The 22,925-nt window shown below is 38.7% G+C and overlaps 1 protein-coding gene across 3 annotated transcripts in view; it reads right to left on the bottom strand.

The window, feature by feature from the left end:
* Positions 1 to 22,925, bottom strand: part of WWC2 (WW and C2 domain containing 2) — a 145,750-nt gene that overhangs the window by 42,146 nt on the left and 80,679 nt on the right. For all 3 annotated transcript variants that reach the window (XM_045018988.1, XM_045018989.1, XM_045018990.1), the window contains 6 exons: positions 19,581 to 19,710; positions 17,628 to 17,774; positions 15,833 to 15,906; positions 11,002 to 11,244; positions 4,854 to 4,943; positions 3,394 to 4,016 (listed from right to left, as the gene is read on the bottom strand). In XM_045018988.1, coding sequence (XP_044874923.1) covers positions 3,394 to 4,016; positions 4,854 to 4,943; positions 11,002 to 11,244; positions 15,833 to 15,906; positions 17,628 to 17,774; positions 19,581 to 19,710 — 1,307 coding nt within the window. The remainder of the gene's footprint in view (positions 1 to 3,393; positions 4,017 to 4,853; positions 4,944 to 11,001; positions 11,245 to 15,832; positions 15,907 to 17,627; positions 17,775 to 19,580; positions 19,711 to 22,925) is intronic.

Genomic DNA, 22,925 nt, shown 5'->3' with positions numbered 1-22,925 from the left:
TTGGATCACTGTGTTGGCTACGTGTTCCTTTAGAAAAACACAAATTATTCAAAAAATCACATTATTTTGGTTCACAATAACTCAGCAACTGGGAGATGAAGAATGGTAAGAAAATAGTATTTATAGACCTAACATATGTAATGAAATGGGATTTATGTAACTAACTTCTGAAACTGTATTTGAGGATTCATGGAAAAGAGAAACAGTTAACAGGTAACGCCAAACAATCATGGCAGTATCTTCTCCTGCAACACTGAATGGGCAGTGACAGCCCTGAAATATGGCAATTCCGACACAGCAACTATTCACTTTTGATCACTAGGGCAAATCCACACACACAGACTAGTAGCAGGACGTGTGTCCTGGAAATTACATCCCCAGTACACAAAGGCCATTGAGCGTATGTTTATTTCTTCCTACCTGGACATCACTAGAAAGGAGGAGGATTTTTTTATTTAAAGGAAAGAGAAGCAGCCTAACATAAATAAATAAAAGACACTTTCTGGCGAGACATTCTGTTGTGCCAGACAAGAGGGTCCGACACAAGGATTTGATCTCTTGCAAGTATATGAATGAAACTGACAATAGCCTGCCTAGGTAGACTTTCAGCAATGTAAACCTTAGGTATGTTGAAGAATCTGTTTATTTTTCTATAATTTATTTTTCTGTATTTTTCAAATAATTAATGAAACTGGTTTTTAAAGAGAAAAATGCTGCCCATTCAAAGATAGCACACTGTCTTCCAGCTCAGAGGAGAATCACACTGCAGGTGCCCTCACACAGTGGGGCCTGCAAGACACACAAAAGTCTCTAAATCTAAAGGTACTTCTCATGTTCTGGTCTAAAAGGCAAGGATGGAAGGATCCTCTCCCAAGGAAAGTGTGTTGTGAACAACTAAAGCCAAGTCACACAAGACACACAGAGCACGCCCACACTGAGCTGGAGCTGTAATAATGCACATACATTAGCTTTGATTGAGCTAGCATGCTAAAAATAGCAAGATAGCTGTGGTGAGCTGGGTGGCATAAGGGGCTACCGGGGTGGGACTTCACTCAGGCTGGCTAACCTATCCCATCGCCCGTGTGCACCACCACGGCTACACTGCTATGTACCCAAGCTAGAAATTACACTTCCAGCTCCAAGTGTGGATGTACCCACAGATACTGAGGAATAATTGTTACAGGTGGTTCAAAAAGGTAACAGATGATCTTGTGATTAAGGCCTGGGACTCAAGAGAATCTGGGTTGTGTTCCTAGCTCTGCCACATAGTCATTGTATGAACTCAGGCAAGTCACGCAGGACCCAATTTTTAGAAGTGCTGAGAACTCACTCAGTTCTCTCATTGACTTCGAACAGTGCAGCAGGGGCTCAGCACTTTTGAGAATTAGGCTCTTTAATCTCTGTTCCTCAGTTCCTCAATCGCAAAATGGACATAGTATGTGACAAGATAAATCTATTATTCCTCCAACCAGAAGTGCCATAAGAAAAGCCAGAAAATAAACGTGCAGGGACAGCATAACAATATACGCCTCAACAATTGCAACAAAGCCAGCACTTTAGATTCAGTAGCGATTGGTCACATCTTGGCAACTGGGATTTTAATAATGTTGTAACTGTTACTTAGGGGAACTACAAATATATATTATTACAGAAGACTGTCAACGAATGAAAGTCTCTCTTACATTGCATGCAGCAATGTAATGTATACATTGTATACGGATGTTTCTTCTTTGCATAGCCTGAATGAGGAAAATATCCTTCCAACATTCAACAACTGGAGTTTTTTTGCACTTAAATTGACATAATCCTCGATTTGTTGGCATCCTTAGTGGTATCTCCTCTGCACTTTTTTGCTGATTCAAGAATGGAGACAGCAACACTCTTCTGTGCCTCTACAAAGTTGCCACCATTTCTTGGGCTTAATAAACTACAAGCATCAGAGAAAGACTCACTTTGCCATTACTGTTGCATAGATTCTCCCCATCCCCTTCCCCTTAGTGGGATTATTGCAAAGAAGAAGGAGGGCTAGCTATGGCAGGGCATGAGAGATTTGGGCACTGCTCTATTGTTACTCAGGATTCCTGTCTTTTGACCTGCTAGTTATTGAGAACTGAGGTATTCATACTGAAGTCACTTACAGTTCCACAGGATGCTCATGCAACCTTCCTTTGCCCTTTAGGTAGTGCCCAGATTCCTTGTTAATTCTCACAAATGCACGAGAATAACTTTTTAAAAAAAAATGTTGGAAACTAAGTAGTAGAGGATCATGCATCACATAGACTTTCAACTTTGACAAAGTCAGCCCACTGGAGCCATTTTGACAAGGATTATTGTTCCACGAGATTTGGCTATCACCACCAGTGCATCACAGAGTTCTACAGTTTGATGAGGTCGGAGTGACCATGTTAACCAGATTGCAGAAACTGTTTTTTGAAAAATGAGATGTGTACGAGCTCTTCTCCTAAGTCACAGAGTACGTAGTAACAAGAGCAATAAAAAAGAAACCAAGGCTGGACAGCAATTTAACATCTTGGCCAGAAGATGGCAGGGCAATATTTTACACAAAGCTAACTCCCCCTCCTTCCCCCACTGCCTTCCCCCAAACAGGGTATGAACATCTCTCTCCACTGTAAAACTTAAACAAGCAGAGTTCTTCATATAGAACTGAAAAGAAGCATATTAGTACAGGATTCCCTAAACAGCCAATACAGTGGTTATTGAATCCCAACTATTAATTAGCTCAGTAGTGCAACTGCATGCTAATTGCCTCTCTGTTTTCTGCTCTTTTCATCCTTCTTGGGCAACTTTTAAAAGAAAACACATCTTTCTGGGCCTAAAAACCAAAAGACTTGCAAAGAAGATTATAGATCTTGATGTTTGTAAAAAATCCTCATAGAGTGCATGAGTACAACTAGTATCTGGATAGCTTCAGCCTAGACATTTTTAGAGTATATTTGCACAGCTCAGTTATTTAACCAACAAAAAAAGAATATTTGAATGTCTTCAGTTTAAATTAAGTGAATGGGAGTTGCATCGCTGACTTCAATGGGAGAAGAGTTCGACCAATGCTCAGATACTATTTTGGAAAAACCAACAACAAATTATATTCTAAGGTAATAAAGAAGATAGTTGACTACCTACTAAAGACCTCATCCTGTAAAGTTCATTGGATTGATTTCAATGCAAGTTGCAGACTCCACACTTTGTAGGACAGAACCCTAAACTAAAAAATTTACATGTTGTTCCTAGTATCTACGATTGCCCACAAGTGCAGGTGTCTCCGGCCCAAATCGGTTATTGATCATATTAGAGGCAGCCCTATATTTAAAAGTCAGGACCTTAGTTAATTTTGATCCATTACATAGAGATTTGAGATTACAATTATTTCTTTACCTGCATTTCCTTCACGTAAAGGCGACAAAGGCTGCCTAACACTTTCATTGAGATCTTTATCATCTGTAAGAGCTTGTGATGTTGCTCTGGCTTCAGAGTCCAATGATATTTGGTTCTCACAGAGACTAATGCCTGCAAAATCACCAGGCAATTCACAGTCTTCAAAGTCTGTGATGAGGTGATGCAGGGAGGAATCTTGGGCAGACACTGAAAATGCACCTTCCAAAACCAAAGGAGACCCTGGTGGGGACAAGGAAGAAAGGGAGGATCTTGAAGACAGTGATGTCACAGATTTGGGTGGCTCAGTCAATTTTGGAGCGTGGCCTGCTGCCAAAGACCCAGAAGAGTCACTGTAACCCAGTCTCCCATGGGAACTGACCACCTCATTTTCATGAATGGTAGTGATAGGCCCAGCAGGAATGTAACCACTCTTTTCTTGCAATATGAAGTCAAGTTTATACTGATAGTCCAAGTCTGTTATTTGATCGCCTTGGTTATAATAGAGATCCGTGGAGCTGAGGGAGTTTAGTGATCCCCTGCTGGATGTGTTCAGAGACCCCCGACTGGATGCCAAGGATCCTAGGCTGCTCCCTGAAGACACAGATAACGTACTGGCAGAGAGACTGCAAAGAAAAGACAAAACAACCATTTATGTTATTAATCTACTATAGACCTGATCACCAGCACACAATAGTAAAAGATGAGGTCTGAAGGAGTGCACTCATAGACCACAAAGGAGATGCTATCTCTATAACAGCGTCATGAGGTATTTAAATTATAATCTTGTCAGGGTAGCGAATGGGTCTTTAAAGCCTCTGTACAGTAGGTAGCCCTCTATAAAATCAACAATAATGTAATATCATAAGTCAGACTTTAAAATAATGAATTACAGGGAAAAATGTCGCTGTGGTTATCTTTCCTTGCAACAAATATTTTATTTCTGGAAAAAGTACATTAACTAAAAAGAAAAAATAAAATCGGAACAAACTGTTTACATTAATGGTTATGAAGATGTGCATGCAATGAGGCTCTGTCGGTAATAAATGCGGATGTTCGCGCAGTCAAGCTTATAGATACAGTCATATTAAAAAAAACCCAAGGATTTTCATTAGGAACAAGAGTTTTTTGGAGACATCTCATGTACTAAAGATGGTTGCTAACCATTTTTTTTAATCTAAGCAAGAAGATGCTTTGCTCTCTTCTTAATTATAAAACATGCGCAAAAATTCATTCTTATACACTTACTAAAGTTATATAGATACAGTAGATTTGCACAGAGAATGCTAGAAGCAACTGCACCTATGTGTCTTGCCACAATTATCAAAACGAACTTGTTTCAGTCTCCAGCTAGCAGAAAATCTAAGAATGAAGTACAGACATATTCAAGTGCTGCTGCACCACAGCTGAAAACAGGTCTTTATTTTTTTCTTGTTAAAACATGATGTAAAATACAGCCTTACCTTTTAAGCTGAGAATGCAAATAAGTAGTTAACTTTGTAGTTTCTTCAAGTTTTTGAACCAACTCTTTTCTTCTCTCTTCCAATTTCAACCTGGAAAAAGAACTATATTCAAATATATAAAGACATTATAAAATATACAAGGCACAAAGTAAATATGGAAGAATATTTTATAGATCAGGAACAAAGCTAATGCCTCCCACTCCTCCTTAAAACCCATTTCCTTCCCCTTGCTTGTCATTGCTAATCAGTTCAGACTCTGCTTGGTCTCACCCTAGCTTCCAACTACATTGTACAGCCTAAGATTCTAAGCAATTTCGAACAGGGACTGTGAAATGTAAGGCATTACACAAACCTGAGACGTCATACAAGTAATAAATAGGATCTGTATACACACGATACCGAGAGAAATGTCATGCAAGCAAAGAGAAAGAAAAAGAACAGGGATAGCAGTTTGGAAAACAGAGCAAAAGCTGCATCTATTGCATTTTAGCAAGCTGTATATTGGCTGCTTAGCTAACATAGTTCCACCAAAAAAACCCAGGAAACTAAACAGGAAAGCAAATATTATTGTAAATTCTGAAAATTTAAGAACTCTGGGGAACAGTATGGGAAAAAACAGAAAAACTCAAGCAAAATCACTAGGGTTTGTCTACGTGGAGACTTAGCAAGCAGCAGGCCAGGGAGTAAACCTAACAGCACACCAGCTTTGTGCAGCAACTCGCTGCATGGACACTGCTACTGTGTACAGTAAGTTCCGTAGTGCACGTTGACATACTGCTGTTTGAAACAGGAATCAAGACGAGTCCCTTTGTACATCGGATGCTTCATATATGAATATAGAAAAATATCTGATACCCAAAACAGGATCCAAGTTAACAAGTAGGTTTAGAATTCAGAGATGTTGGATAGTATCCAGGACACACAGTACTGCATCCCAAACGTTCCAGTCTTTGCCCGATAGAGTCACAGAAGTTAGAGATGAGATCCCCCCCATCATCATTCAGCTCATCTTCACCCCAACGTAGGATTGTTCCCTACTGCACATTTGTCCAGTCTAGCTCTAAAGATCCAAGTGGTGAAATGTGTCTGTTTCTTTTGGCTGACAATTCAAAAGTCCAACAGATCTGTCAGAAAAAGCTCTTCTGACAGACTCCTGTTCAGAATTTTACTGTAGCATAGCATTTATTGATACCTTTATCTAGATACATTGTTATCTCTTGCTGGAGTAACTAATGCCCTTCCCATAGTTGTGGATTATGATGTTCCCCATTAGCCATTGCTCAGTCAAGTTACACACAACATTTCTTTGAATCACAAGTATTAGCCATTTTTTAGGTTAGTTTTAAGAAGTTTTAGGCTTATTTCAGAAACTTTCCTTTTAGACTCCTCACTCAGTACCAGCAGGAACAAACCAAGGTTCAAATGCAACTGCAGAGTACACATTCAAAGATACTATTTCTGCATGAAAAAACAGATTATTACACTCAGAGGGTCCCAGGATTAAGCAAAGCACTTAAGGAGAAGCCTAACTTTAAGCAGATGCTGAGTAGGGATGGCCCCATTCAGTATCTTGATATTGCTGCTGATAGTCTCCCAGGGCTCCCAAGCTAAATCTTTCAATTTTTCTGCTGCTTGTTATAATCTATGATTTCAGACTCTTTCCCCATTTCTGCCATTTTGTAATATTTCAGTTCTTTCTGCAGTTATTTAACGATAGTTTCTCCTGTTTTTCTCTCCCCAGGCAATGTTAATCTTCTACTAATATTTTTGTGACTTTTTAAAGGTGGCTTTTCACCTTCCCTTGTAGAAGCAGCAACTAGGTAAGGAAGGAGGTGCAAAAATTTGTAACTTCCGAGTTACCAGCAACAATGAAGACTAGAGAAAATGTGATAAGAAGCCTTTTGCCCTTATCAGTGTCCCTTACTCATATACCTATATTTCTGTTAGCAAGGCTGTACAATCAGCTGAAAATGAAATTTCCTCTAAATCAATCTACTGGTACTTCTAAGATTTCTCTAGCTATTATATTTAATGCAGTTCAGTCATTGGAAATAACATTTGATTATTCTGAATCAATGTTAGTGTTAAGTGAAATTACATCTAATTTAGAATGCGATGTCAATTCTGTCGCTAAATCTCAAAGATTTCAGTGACAGGATGGTGGAGTCACAAATACAAGTTGACAGCATAAAATCATTATCAGGAGTACCAGACTGCAATAGAATATAAACTAAAAAACCTGAGGCTTTGGGAAATTTTTTGAAGTCATGCAATATTTATATTTGAGGTATTATTGATATCAAATGGAAATCAACTAAGTGATAATGCTTCATATTCATTTAATTCATTTACTGAATTTAATCCTCCTAGTCACTATTCCTAAACTTTTTGATTTCCTATTAAGTCATCTTTAAGTATTCCTTGCTACTGGTACCATATGCTCAGTCATTGTTTCACTAATGATGGTAAACAAATCTTGAGTCAAGTCTGGAAATCTAAAGGGAATATTCTTTTAAGTGATAAAGGAAGTCAATAGAAGTTTAATCTATGACCTCAGTGGAGCTAGGATTTCACCCCAAGCCCGATGCAAATAAAGTAAGTCTAGGCAAAATAGTCTGGTTTTAAGACCAGCATTTCTGCATGCTGTATGTCCTGCTGAATTTATAATAGTTTAAAGACAAGAAGGGCTTGGTTCTGGACTATGATTAGGTCAAGGATTTTCTGTAGCCCGAGTTACATAAAATGATGGCCAATTTGCATGAGTAGTAAAGGGGAAAGCATTAGCATCCTACCTGAATGATTTGCACTATTTTAAAAATATTTCTTTAGTGACTATTAATAGATCATGTATTGTTAAAGCTCATATGCCAAAGTGTTAGGTAATTATACATGTGTTTTTCAGACAGTCTGATAGGTTGTACTTTAAAAAACAACAACTTATTTTCAGAAGTTAATTCCACAATCTGTAATTTCTACAAATATATACATAAAATAAAGACATTTAGATGAGACTTAAAATAGCATTAAGAGAAATATTTTAGGCCTGATCTTCAGCTGCTATAAATTGATCTAGTTCCAGTGAAGTTTACATCAGATGAGGATCTGACCCTTTGTTTACAATATATATATATATATATATATAGCGTGTGATTTAAAGGAATGCAACTGAATTATCAGAAGAACTTCTAGAAAACTACAGAGAATTTGTCTTAGTCCTTTTCCACAACAGTGCAGAAATGTGAAAAAATATATATTAAACACATCAGCCATTTTCTAGACTTAGGGACAGTTCCTTCACATGAGAAAGTTTTCTAACTGAGTAGGCGATACCTCAAAATGTAGCAGCTTCGCTTCTTCTGCCCCCCACCCTACCTTCTTCTCCCAACGTGATCTGGACATGGTTGTAGATGCCAAACACAAGACCATACCACCATTTTGGAAGCAATACTGGAAGGACAAGGACACAGAAAAACTTCAAATTCACTAGATAACTCCCTCAAAGACCAGACAGTCTACAATTAATCAGGGGACCTTTCCTAGGGCCAAAGAGATAAAGGAACTCACTACCATAAATGGAAATCAAGAAGAAACAGCAGGTGGCCCTTTTGATAGTTCCATAACTAGGAAAAACAGAATGCTATTTCTGTGCGATAATATGGGAGGCTCCTCAGAGTAGCTAGGATAGGCTTTGCCTATTCTTTTTTTAATCTGATATATGATCTTTACCCACTTTTTTAAATGGTCTGTGAGTACAGCTACTCATGTCAGTTTTACCTGCCCTCTCTCAGATATCCCTAGGCTACACTGTGAAACTTGGTTTTACAAAGCAAATCTTTTGGTTCAGACTTCTTTTTCTTACTATTCTTGCCAAACTTTGATAGGATCTGCTGCTTTCTAAGATGTTGCTTCATTACAGTAATCACAGCTGACGTACTCATTTGAACCAGACAGAAGCCTACCATATTCACTGAAGATTATAAAAGAAGACTGCAATGCAGCCACACTGCCATTTGTTGAAGAAAAGATGGGTTTCGTGAACTGGCTGCTCCCACAATTACCGGAGGGGTGATTGTTTTGTCCTCTGGGAAGTAACATTCGGAGGTTTGACCATTAATTAAAAGAGTTTAAAAATTCAGGAAAAAGGTTCACCTTTGAATCTTTTTACAAAATTTAGAGCACCTCCGAGTCAGCACGAGATGCAACAATCAAGTTTAGTGTGAAAAAAGCCTATTTACTTTAGAGTATGGGATTCAGTTATTAAGTTATAAAGGTTACAGGTTGAGATTCATTATAATGTTCAAGCAAGCATGAGCCACCCTAATCTTCAAGTACCACCTGCTGGTCAGAAGGCAGAATACCAGAACTACTGACAGCCTCGGAAGAGACACAGCATTCTGCAATCCTAGTTAGAGGGCAGTTTGTGGAGGGACAGAGGGAAAGGCCAGTCCGGAATGGGTCACCCCAGCCAGCCACACAGTAAACCAGAGTCCTGGAAAATATTATCACATCTCTTCTTCACAGCGAAAAAAAATGTAACTTACTTTTATTATACTCATGTAAATTAAGAATGTGTCTTTAGTGATAAACATGCAAATTCAGACACAGACTAAGAAATCAACTGCTAGCATAAGAACCAGGATCCAGTCGTTACTTGTTAGCCTACTTATCAAACCCTTCATTTACACTCTTTAATTTGTTATAAATGTGATTTTATGATTTTGTTTTTCCTGTTTATTACTTGATCAATGGATGCTGAAGGGCAACACATCTCTGGTAACTTAATCAGAGATTACTAACACAGCTGGTTAATTTCTTCCTTGGAAATTTAGATTCATTCAAACAAACATCTCTACATCTATAAGGCTCTATCCACTTCTAATTCTCACATGATTCAGGAATTATTCTTGAGACTATATATATTACTAAACACACCCAACATGCTGGCTCTCTGAGTAATCCCTCTCTGCTATACTTCCTTCCAAATTGCCTTATTTTTCCTGCCAGCTCCTTCCCACAAGCCTCCTTACATCCTATCCTCAAACCTAGTCCAATTCCTTCCCAAACCTAGACTTCTGGAGTGCAGCACATATAGTCATTGCCTGCTCCCCCCATTGAAGGGTGAACTGTACAAAGACGACAAAGGTTTAACATTTTAAAACATCAAATCAAATCTTCCTATCCAAAAAGTCAAGAGGAAATTTTTTCAGTAGTTTCATAAGGGCTGAGATCACACCTCACCCGCTTCTGTGGATAACTGAAACAAACCACAATTTAAAGCATTAAAAAGGGCGTAAATCAAACCTTGCTTAATCCACGCTTTGCTAATATACAATTTACATAATCTGCACACAGAAATGGGGAGTCTCTTCTCTACTCAATGATTTAGGGCTCAAATCAATCTAGCTCCCATTGCCATTCACTTTAATGGGACTCTGAGTAGGATCAGACCTTTGACAGAGTGCTATAGTGAAAGTCGGAATATTGACTTCTTTATTTCTACCAGACATACTACAGTATATTTACTAATTCACGAGAAATGATCCCCAATAAAATTTACATCCACCATTGTTTAACGTAAGTCATATTTTGTGACAAAGTTTTCATTAATTTTTTCAAGCTCTTTCCCTAGCTGGCAAAACTCAGTATGCTGCAGTGGGTATCTCATTTACTAGTGCAAATTAGTGTTCTGCTGCAACTGTCCTCTTCTTCTGAGCTAAAAGCAGTGAAACTTTTGCATTTTTTTGTGTAATAAAACCCACAGTGAGAGGTTTCAGATGTTGCAACAATCAAATAGCCAGAGTTCAAACAGCTTACAGCTATTATCTGAAAACAGTGAATGATGTATTGCCTTCCTGATGGTACGCGGACATTCCTCAGTTATCCAACATCTGTCATAGGCATTTCATGCTGGTAACAAATGCAGAGCAGCCAATACTGCAGAGCACATACAGGGTGTGTGTTTTCTCTCATGATACAACAGGATCCTCTGTGTTACTGCCCAGTGGATTAATAATAAACGTAATTACGATCTACACAGAACAGTTACTGAAGGGAAACGGTCCATCAAGGCACAGCACAGACCTGCAAAGAGTACAAAGGTTAAACTGCAGATAACAGTACTTAACATTAGCAAAAGATGAAAACATACCTCTCAGCAAGTGCTTGACTAGGAGTGCTTTTCACAGACAGCAGCTCTTCTTCCAGCCTCTTTCTTTCTGCTTCCAGGTGTTCTAGCTCATCTTGAGTGCGTTTGCGTGGTGTGACAAATTGGAGTTCTTTTAAAAGCTCTTCCTTTTCATTGATCAGCATCAGTTTTTCCTTCTCAATATCCAATGCCCCAGGCCAGGTCTCACTATCTAATTTAGATAGTTCAATCTTTAAGTTTGCCATGCTAAAACAAAAGATACATGCGTTTGGGTCTGGCATACTGAACAGTGCCAAAGAATTGGGAGTGCAAAATGGAGACAATATTTAGAACCAACAACAAGGGTGGGTGACATGTACATACCAAGGTATAGATTTTGCACAAAAAGTTATGTTTACAATTAATGTTGCTTCACGAAAACGTAGGAATTGTCACACTGCATCAGACCAGCGGGCCATCTAGTCCAGTAGCCCATAACTGTACCAGATGCATCAGAAGGTACAAGGAACCCCATTCCTTGCCAATATGGGGAAGTTTCTTCCAAAACCCAGGCAGCTAATGACTGGCTTATGCCCCAAAACATGATCCCTTATACATTTTTTTTATTCATATATGGGGGCATACAAAAATGTGAAGATTTATATATTTAAAATGTGAACCTCTTTCTCCTATAGTCCAAAAGCTGACTTAAAAATACAGTTTACAGCTTGAATGTTCTGAAAATGTCATCATGGAACCAAGAGAGGTACCCACTTACCCTAAAGTGCTAGAGGTTGGTTGCATTGCAGTAATAGCATATTTGGACAACTTTGTGACATAATGAGCATTATATCTGGGCACAAATTCTAGTGGCAAATAGATGACTGAGACTCAAAGGACGAAGGAAGTCTTATCACCCTGCTGAAAGGTAAGGTACCACCAACAGTTGCAAGCGAAAGGAAAGGGAGATAACCTATTTAAAAGTCTGGATGAATTGTCAAATGTGCTAGACTGCAAGTCTTCTGCTTATCGTCTGAACAGATATAGTATGTCTAAAGGTGGTAGAAGCTTCCCAACATTATCCTGCTAACATGACTCAACCCTGACTAGGAAGGACTACTTCTAGTAGTTCCCTCTCCATAACCATTCAGTCCTCAACCTCTCTGCTGAAACTAACATGGGCACAAATTTGTATTGTGGCTTTTCGTGACAGATACAGAAGCCCACTGGGAGCTACAAAGACCATCGAACTTACATCACATGGGCCACATAACTACTGGATGGCAACTTTCAGTAACTACTAACATGAGCTGGATTTCAACAGGCCACCTAGTTCAAAAGCTGTTTATCCCACCCATTAACATTTCCCGGTGCCATTCAGCACCTCTCCTCTTCTAGACTGGGAGAAGGACAGAGCAAGGGAAGGGTGAGAGAGAAGCTCATTGCAGGACAATTCAGGGTAAGAAGCAGAGAGTGTCTTGTCATTGTTAAATAGATGTGGGTCAGATCCTCAACTGGTTTATCAGTGTAACTACACTGACTTCAATGCTAATTTACACCAGCTGAGGATGTGGCCAATATAATATTTCACAAACAAGATTAAATTTGTTATTCACAATCTCTCTGCAGTCAGGAAAGACCCAACATCAGCTGTTGTTTAGCTTCAACCAGAAAAGCCATAAACAACTGCCTCAACATACTGGAAAATTAACAATCAAAATGCTAAATAAGCATGCTATTATTAGCATCACCGATCACAACAAAACAGGTTTCTCAATAACCTGTCCACCCCATTACTTAATTCAGAAATCAGAAGAACAAACTTGGTTGAATCACAAACCGAGAACTTTTGAGATTTCCTCCCTACTCCAACCTCAATACCAGCAGCTTAAAAAAACCAAAACAAGTCAGTAGCATGATATTTTATAAAACAACAATGAAACCAAAGCTGAACACAATACTTTAAGCTAAAGTATGAAGTCAGTAACCAAACAACAAGGGAGACTGAAAAAAATAAACTGTTTAATTTATATGTAAACATTTTTTGGAGCCGCTCAATATATCAATTATTTATATTTAACATTCCGTTAGGGAAGAGAGACTTGTAGGGAAACCAACTGGTTGGTTTCACATTGAGAATGGGATGTAGAGACTTTTATCTCCAGGTCACTGGTTCAAATCTAGCTAACCTTGGTAGTGCCTGATAGTAGATGCTATGGACAGCTGTTCAATGGCTTATGGGATGAGTTGGTGGTATCAGAGCTTTCTCTGATGTAGCCAGCTATCCACTATCATAATTGGCACTCTTGTTAGCAGTCTCATCAGAGGGGAAAAGGATTAAATGGACATGAAAACTGAATTACCCTCTCACCCTCTGAGGCAGTCCCCACTTAACGGGGTCAAGGCACATTAGAAAGAGCTTCACCACGGTAAGATATCATTGCTCATGCAGTACCTGCCCTCTGTGAATAAAGATTTCCAAGTCGGGCACAGGTTATGAACACCAAAATTCACTTGAAACGTATACTTGTTTAAAAGTGTTTATCTGCTGTAGTTGAGGCCAGTAAAGCTGACTTTTTGTAGCAACATCTAAGTTTGTCCCACAGGATTTGCTATTTTCCAAGAAAGAAAGAAAGAAAGAAAGAAAGAATGAACGAACTGTAAGTAGCCTTTTGAAAAAGAAAATATTTTTCGGATACTTTCCAAACTGGGAAATCCATTTGAAAGTGTTTTTTTTCCTTCCTTGGCTCTTTTAATACAAGACAAGTGACTCTCACACATTTGACACTTCAGAAAGAAGGGTCATACTTATTACCTTTATAATAATGATTATGGCTACCGTAATTGGCATGAGAGATGCTGTGATATGATTACGCATTGAGGTTGAGGACCGACTGGTTATCTTTTTTCATTATTTCAAGATACAGTAATTTTATCAAAAGCATTCTCTAGTCACTGATAAAACCATGATGTCCCTTCCCTTAAAAGGAAACTTTAAATGTGTTCTTTCTTTCAGAAAGTCTCATTTGCTTCCTATTAGAACTGAAAAGGATGCAAATTACTGGGTTATTTCCAGACATGTCTCCATTAAGCTACAGCCCAAATTCTAAACAGAGATCCATTCAATTAAAATGACATTACTAAAATGTTCTAGTTATAAAGAAGAAATACTTGGAAGTTCAAAGTTAAGGTTTCATAAAAACCTTAAGTCTGACCCAAATCCCATATGTAAAGAGGGGAGAGCTAGATCTGATGGTGCAGTATTAGGATTCCTATCAACATATACTTTATAGGATGGGTTTGGTAGACCGATGCAGTCAGTGTTTTTGGTCTACATGGATAAAGAGAAGACGTGAGATGCCGTGTTTCTTGACACCAACACATCGTGGAAATGGAGGATGGCCTATGTTTAAATTGACAGTCCCTATAGAAAGGTGCTGTACGTTGGTATCTACAGTACTGGATGCTAGTTGATGTTATTTACATTATAAACTAGAGCCAAAAAAACATAGAACTTTTGATAATGAGGTAAGCTCCACAGCCCTGGCTCTTTACATCTTTGCAAACAGTACTGATTTACTGGCAAAACCAAGTTTTATGGTTTATATTGGACGTGGTTGAGGTACAGTTTCCCAGTAAGATGACTAGCTGTTAGGTGCTTATATGGGGCACAATAAAGGTTGTGTGTAATCTCCTGCCTTTTACTCTTAAAAAAAAAGTTATGTTTTAATTTCTAGGCCTTCAAATGTCTCCTCTTCCATCCCTGACTGCCAATGTTCTCATGTTCTACTTACAACTTTAATAGTATCTTAGATCTCATTTTTGTCTGGGAATTTCCTTAGTTCTTTAGAAATTGAAACTTCAATGTGAAAAGCCTCTCTAGGCTTCTGTTTTCCTCTCATTATAGAGACAAAGCCTCTTCATTGGTGAGGTCATAAGCTTGGTTTCTGATAAAAGCTTGACTTCGACACACCTATTTTGTGAAGAAGTACCAGAAATAGTATCAACATAGCACAATTGGAACACTAGTTACAAGTGACCTATGCACAAATTACGTCAAAATAGGCATAGTAAATCTCTTCCTAGTGCTACATAATATTTTCTGGTGGTCAAAGAGAATCATGTGCAATTGACAGCTTAGGACCACTCTGACCTGCAAAACCCGGTTACACTGGTGTTGTGGCAGCCTTTAATCAACATTTCATTACTTTTCTGAGCAGTCACTGCAGCATTTTCTTTGAAGGACATCCTACATTGATCAGTTGTGGAGATTTTGATTTCCTTTCTCCCGGGGCAAAGCATTCAAAAGGATACAATTGGTTAATTTATCCAAGCTCCCAGGGGAAATTAGATAATTAAGCCAATCAAAGATTACACTGGAACGCGCACTCTGAGAAGAGACAACTCTGTAAAACCAAAAAGCCACTTGTGCCATAGTAAACTGAAGCCCTGATCCTGCAGTACGACCTACATGGGCATAAGGGTTTGCCAGTCCTTTTTGAGAGATTGGAAATTAACACTTAGTTTACGCCACTTCCTTAATCCTGTGAACTGCAGTCAAATTATTGTATTTCTGCATTGTATCTCTGTATTTTTTTTTCTAAACATGAACTAATATTAAACTAGAATTTGTGCTTTACAATAAGAACAAACCAGTACTCAAGTCTCTGACAGAAATAAGAAAAAGGAAAACAGCCTTGAAAAGAATGGATTGGCTGCAATTTGTCCAAAAATACCCTCCACTAGATGTCATGGCAAGCACAAGATTAGTTGTACTGCTGCAGAATGCATTATATGCTGAAACATGTTCCAATTCACAATCTACTTAATTTAACAAAGCAACTAACCCTATTACCTTCTTTTTGCCTCTTCATATTGAAGACTTAGTCTGACTTTTTCAGCTAAATTTGATCTACTTTTCACTCCAATCTGTTGAAAAAAAAAATCATCTTTATTATGGTACAAGACACATCCATAACACAAAGCAAATGCATGTACTACAGAAATTACTTACTTAAAATGGAAACATGCCCAGTAGTAGCAATATAGTCTGCCAACTGTTTTTCACTACAAGGTGTAATTAATACACTACTCAAATTCATAATGTATAGTGATTTTTTCTGATGTTTGTTTTTGTTTTCAACTTCTAAATTGACATTAAGGCAACATTCAGATCTGGTGTAAGCAGCTGTGATGCCATTTAAATCCTACTTTGAATCACATCGATTTCTTCAAAAGTTCTGACTTCAATAGAATTCAAAGTAGAATTTCAATGGAATAGCATTTGCTAAAGACACACCTAAGTTACGCCCTTAGGCCATGTCTACACTTACCAGGAATCCACCCTGCTGCGATCGATGCAGTGGGGTTGATTTTGTGGGTCTAGTGTCTCCAGCCCCCCTTTGTTGCCAACCAGATCCCCCAGCTGACCCATGGCTTAGACCTTACCATCCACCAGCCTCGTAAGAGGGTTAAGAAGGGCTGTGAGAATGGAGGGTGTTGGCTCCCTGCCGTGCCAGTCATTGGAGTCCCCAAACCCCTCCCCTGTTCTGTTCCTTTATCCAGGACCTCCTTTTAAGTCCTTTACCAGGCCATTTATCTGGTCACTGGCTGCCCTACCTATGGAGTACCTGCACTGGACATCCTCCCAATATTACAAAATAAGTTGCGACATATGGCCTACCACCTTTTCCATTGACCAGAAAAGGTCCATCCTCACACCTGCTATGAGGAAGGCGAAAAAAACCACACTCCACTGAAGCCAATTCTAGTGGTGTGGGAAAAATTCCTTCCCAGGCCCCTTTAAAAGGGGCAACTAGCGTAATGCCCACAGCAGGTCCTAACCCATTCGCTTCCACTATGGGGTGGATGTTGGCTTCCTTGCTGCTTGGACATAGAGACTTGCTCCACCCAGGTTTCATTCCTTTATGCACATTCCTGGGGAAGGGGGGGGGGGCGAGTCACCGCCACCAGGCACCTTTTGCAGCAGTTTCTGACTTTCCTCCCTTCCTCCCACCCCCAACCAACCACAAGCAGAGCTGCCTTCTTTGGGTAAGCCCAGACAACTTTTGCCCCGCCTTTAGTTGTGGTGCAGTCATTTAGCTCACTAACATCAAGGAAAATGCCAATGTTTGATAAACATTTCTGAATGCAAATCCATGACAAGTGTCTGGGTTACTGACATACAGAAGATTTTAATGACAATCACTGAAAGGCTAATTCCACCTGTTTTTCAACTGGACAAAAATTAAATTATTAGGTAAATTTTGAAATCCTGTTTTTTGAAAGAGATCAGCTTTAAACTTCACCTCTTCGTTACTTTGCTTTTAAAATATTTTTTAAGATCATATAAATAAATAAGAAATACTATCCAGTTATAGAACTGTTCATCTATATATGTAGGAATTGTTTGATAAAAATCAGATTACTATATAAAGGCTTCATGACAAATTATTTTTTATTTAATTTTCAAGAAAAATTCAGATTAAAATTTTTAAGGGGAAACTAAAAACTTACCTGGCACTGGGGTAGATAATTCTCTCTTACAGCTAGTTACACACACAGCAATAAGAGTAAAGATTCCAATCCCATTAACAGCAGTATTCTGCCATCACTCTCCCTTTACTCTTGCCAAAATGAAAAGGACTTACATCTCCAGAAATGTCTGTCTGAGACCCAGCATCCAGAGTTTGTCTAGAGAGAGACAACTGAGAGTTTACAGAGCTGGACCTCAAATCTGGTTCAGATCTCCCAACGGTCTGGTCAACATGAAATCGCTCTCTCAACTTTGCAAGGCTCTGAAATCAGAGAATGCTTTACTATTATATCTTTGCACTTCAGGAATATGTCACCACTGCTACATATCAATGTATAGTTTAAGCACTATAGTGTGAAGCTTATTTCCTCATTCAGCTCCAGATTAGACCTGGGGAGGTATACAGCTGAGTGTCTCTCTTCCTTTGAAATGTCCACTCAGTCTGCATTCAGATGAATGCAAGGACTGCATGAGCCTCATACCACCAGCCACTGCAAATGTACCAAGAGAAGAATCAGGGCCTTGACCTAGTGTCCTCTTTGTACCAGCCAGCACAGCTGGCCAGCTGCAGAGGGGAATGCATGGAAGACCTCTTAAGAAAGCTGTTTCTAAAAGGCACAACGGAGCTCTTCAGGAGCAGAAGGACCACAATATAATCTGAAAAGGATCCCATACATCAATTGTATCTACCACACAGTCTCTCTGAGACATTTAATCAAAAATCCCAAAAGAATAAACATTCAGTTTTCATTTAGCACTAAATTATCTAGGCATCCAAATAGCTCTATTGGTTTATTTATACCCAGAAACACATCTCCATTATACAGCTGCTCAAGATGAAGTATGTGGTCTTTGGGGAAGACACTACATCTTCCCCTGTGCTTGAAATACCCTGAGAACATTTTGGGGACTACTTCAATATAAATAATAAATGGTCTTTTCTGTTTTTATAGATGGAGAAACTGAGGCTTGGAGAGGGTGATTTGCTCAAGGTCACACAGCAAGCCAGTGGCAGAAACAAGAATAGAACCACGGTCTCTTGATTCCCAGTCCCAATCTATGAAATCAGGTTGCTTATATTTGCAAATTACTTTTCAGGCAGTGCCATGAATTAAACAAATGTGTCCACCGAACTTCATGGCACAATACACAGTAAAGTTCAGTGATCAGCTGGACAGGATGAAATAAAGGAAAAAGAGCTCTGTTAACTTTCAATCATTTGTATTCCATATGCAGATGGAAAGTCAACCTTTCCATGTCCTAATATTTTATAAAGAATTGCTGATCCAAGCAAACAGTGTAACCATTTCAAAATAAACAGGCAGAAAATACTAATTTAATCTTGGACCTTGCATTCACAACAGGTTTATTTTTATAATATAAAATCAAATCAATACATGACACATAAATGCACTAGATAAAAAGATGATAAATAAAATGCCTAAGACAAGTAGACTTCTCAGGCAAAGTGAAGGGTACAGTTATGGCTCTTTATGTAATGACAAGAAAGACACTTTTGTTGTTGTTGTTGTTGTTGTTGTTAAGTGGGTCAACTAACTGACTATTTAGCTAGTTATGCCAAAACCTGTTTTGAGTAATGGGTACAGCGGAGGTGAGACAGCGTGAAATCCTTGCTCCATTGAAATCAATAGCAAGACTTCCATTGACTTAATGTGGCCAGGATTTCAGCCAGAGTTCTTAAGTACAGAAGGGAAAATATTTAACATGCATTCTCAATCTCTTTCTCTCGGCGCTATGGTTTGTATTGTTGATGTTTGGCTCTTTTAAAGCTATGACCACAGGAACTTCTGGTCAAACCCAGGATATTTATGCTCCCATCCTGACTCTGGCAGCAACTTGCTGTGTGACCCTGGGCAAATCATGTAATCTTTAAATGTCTCGGTTTCTTCATCTGTAAATTGGTATATTTCCTGTTGCAAAATTCTGAGTTCCTCTGATAAAAGACATTGTACAAGTGACGAGTAGTTTACAACACTATATTAGGTTAGGATTTAAAAAAAAAAATTGACATCAACACCTCAAGATAACAATCAATCAATACAAATACCTGCATTAAATCTTGTTTTTCTCTTTCTCCTGAGCTTATGGCCTTTCTGATAGACTTCAGCTCGCTCAGAATGGCTTTGGCTTCACTCAGTTCATACCCACTCTGACCTCCAGACATTTTTTGATCAATTCTGTAAAAAGACAGATTGGGAATGCTTGACATAGAAAAGAAAACGAAGATCTTTGCTGGTCCATTTCAGGAACAGTTCATTTCTAGAGAATGGGGGATTAGAGAGACAGCTTCCTTATTAAAATAACTACTTACCTTAACAGACAAAGGGAAAGGAAGTTTTCATTAAAATGTTTATCATGTGACCCTTGGTTTATGCACTGAAAAAAAAATAATCTAGCCATCCCACATCCAGTTCCAAGCTCAAGAGTTTCTATAGCTATGTGTACATACATTAGATGCATTTGAGAAAAAATGCCCAGTGGCATCACCACCAATTCAGCAATATCACTGGAATCCTCAGTGCAGACAAGACTCCAGCAGCAAGGTTAATGACTTAACAGCAAAGAGATCAGAAGCTGTTGGACTCCTGCAGATACTAACATGAATACAGCTGAACTGGTGGTAGCACTGGTGGAAATTTTTTTTCTAAATTCTGCTAGTTTTGACACAGCCTTTGGGTGCAACATAAATAAAATGCTAACTCCTGAATATTTAATTGTGGGGAGGGAGGAGAAGGAATGTATGGATTCTTGCTGCTGTTAATGATCACGGTATAGTCTGAATTTTTTTTTCTTACTTTACACTCTCCTGCTCATCTCCTCCGCATATATCCATGCTGTGGCACTTTGCCAGGTAAGCAGAAAACACCACCACCAAGCTTCGCTCAGTGTCCCTCGGATCCATCCTATTCTTAGGCATTCAATGGTTAAGAACAGCAGTTCCGTTCACACAGAATCTCCAGGCTCTCTTTTACTTACAGAATCTCTGGAGAATTAACATCATATTCCAGACAGTAGGTAATTTACAGAGCAAACAATTATTGGAATATCAATGATTTTAAAAAGGGTTTGTTTTTTTTAAGATGGTTACTCCATAGAACATAAAGACAAAAGGTATTTCATTTTGTCTTGCCATGTTTACTTCAACAAGTGCCATTTATAAACACATTTCTCCTATCTGGTACTATTTTACTGAATATTTCATAGCATTGTGCAAACTATTACAGTTGTGCCTCGCAGAATTTAAACAAAAACAGGCATCTTCAAAGATTATCATCTACTAGAGAATACATTTTATGCAATTGATTTTCTGCTTCTATCATCATCCATCATCTTCATTTGAAGAGGTTAATCTTCTGAGTGAGGAATGCATAAACACGTCCAGGATCAGAAGTCATCTTGAGCATCCAGTTCATGGATGGTAACTTACAAGAATACTTATATTAGAGAACTATATTTTTCCCTCTGACTTTGGACATTAAGATCCAGTTTTCAAAAGTAGGTGCTAGAATTGCAGCCATAATTTTTCATGTTCAAGGTTTTGTGCAAGGAACTGCAGCCATAATTTTTCATGTTCATGGTTTTGTGCAAGGAACTGCATTTGTACAAGTTAAAAATTACTTAGGCAAGTTAGATGTCTTCAAGTCACCACAGCCTAATGAAATGCATTCTAGAATACTCAAGGAACTGACTGAGAAGATATCTGAGCTATTAGCGATTATCTTTGAAAAGTCATGGAAGACAGGAGACATTCCAGAAGACTGGAAATATAGTGAATATAGTGCCAACCTATAAAAAGGGAAATAAGGACAACCCAGGGAATTACAGACCAGTCAGTTTCACTTCTGTACCCAGAAAGATAATGGAGCAAATAATAAAGCGATCAATTTGCAAACATCTAGAAGATAATAAGGTGATAAGTAACAATCAGCATGGATTTGTCAAGAACAAATACTGTCAAAGCAACCTGATAGCTTTCTTTGACAGAGTAACAAGCCTTGCAGATGGGGAGAAGCAGCAGACATGGCACATCTTGACTACAGTAAAGCTTTTGATACGGTCTCGCATTACCTTCTCATACACAAACTAGGCAAAAGCAACCTAGAAGGAGCTACTATAAAGTGGGTGGATAACTGGTTGGAAAACCGTTCTCAGAGAGTAATCATCAGTGGTTCACAGTCATGCTGGAAGGGCATAATGAGCAGGGTCCCGCAGGGATCAGTTCTTGATCCAGTTCTGTTCAATATTTTCATCAATAATTTAGCTAATGGCATAGAGAGTATCCTTATAAAGTTTGCGGACGATACCAATCTGGGAGGGTTTACAAGTGCTTTGGAGGATAGCATTATAATTCAAAATGATCTGGACAAATGCAAACTCCTCCTCTTAGGAAGAAACAATCAGTTGCACACATACGAAATGGGAGATGACTGCCTAGGAACAAGTACTGTGGAAAGGGATCTGGGGGTCATAGTGGACCACAAGCTAAATATGAGTAAACAGAAACATGGTTGCAAAAAAAGCAAAATCCTTCTGGGATGTATTAGCAGGAGTGTTGTAAGCAACACACAAGAAGTAATTCTTCTGCTTTACTCCACACTGATTAGGCCTCAACTGGAGTAGTGTGTCCAGTTCTGGGCACCACATTGCAGAAAAGATTATGGACAATCTGGAGAAAGTCCAGAGAAGAGCAACAAGAATGATTTGAAGGTCTAGAAAACATGACTATAAGGGAAGATTGGAAAAGAGGGGACATGATAACAGTTTTCAAATACATAAAATGTTGTTACAAGGAGGAGGGGGAAAATTGTTCTTCTTAACCTCCAAGGATAGAACAAGAAGCAATGGGCTTATGTTTCAGCAAGGGAGGTTTCAGTTGGGCATTAGGAAAAACTTCCTAACTGTGAAGGTGGTTAAGCACTGGAATAAATTGCCTAGGGAGGCTGTCGAATCTCCATCATTGGGGATTTTTAAGAACAGGTTAGACAAACACCTGTCAGGGATGATCTAGATAATACTTAGTCCTACCATGAGTGCAGGGGACTGGACTAGATGACCTCTCGAGGTCCCTTCCAGTCCTATGATTCTAAGCAAATCAGCTATTTGTGTGCAGAAATGCAGTCTGCACACACAAATTTAAGTTTTTGTCCCCCATGTGCAAAAGTTTGGGAATGAAAAAAAATCAAAACCAGTGCCAACCATTATAAATGCTGGAATAAGGTAGACCATGTTTTGGCCAAAGCCAAATATTCAGTTTTACCCGCAAAAAGGATAAGTGCTGCATGAATTGTTTAATTGACAACTGTATGCATAACACATTCTACATAGAAACTTGGATGTATCTTTTTGAAAATTCTGTTCCGTAGCTGTAAGCAAATGATGAATACCCACAGCA

This window comes from Mauremys mutica, chromosome 5, assembly GCF_020497125.1.
Source record: "Mauremys mutica isolate MM-2020 ecotype Southern chromosome 5, ASM2049712v1, whole genome shotgun sequence".
NCBI lineage: Eukaryota > Metazoa > Chordata > Testudines > Geoemydidae > Mauremys > Mauremys mutica.
This window is presented reverse-complemented; position numbering and strand designations above follow the sequence as displayed.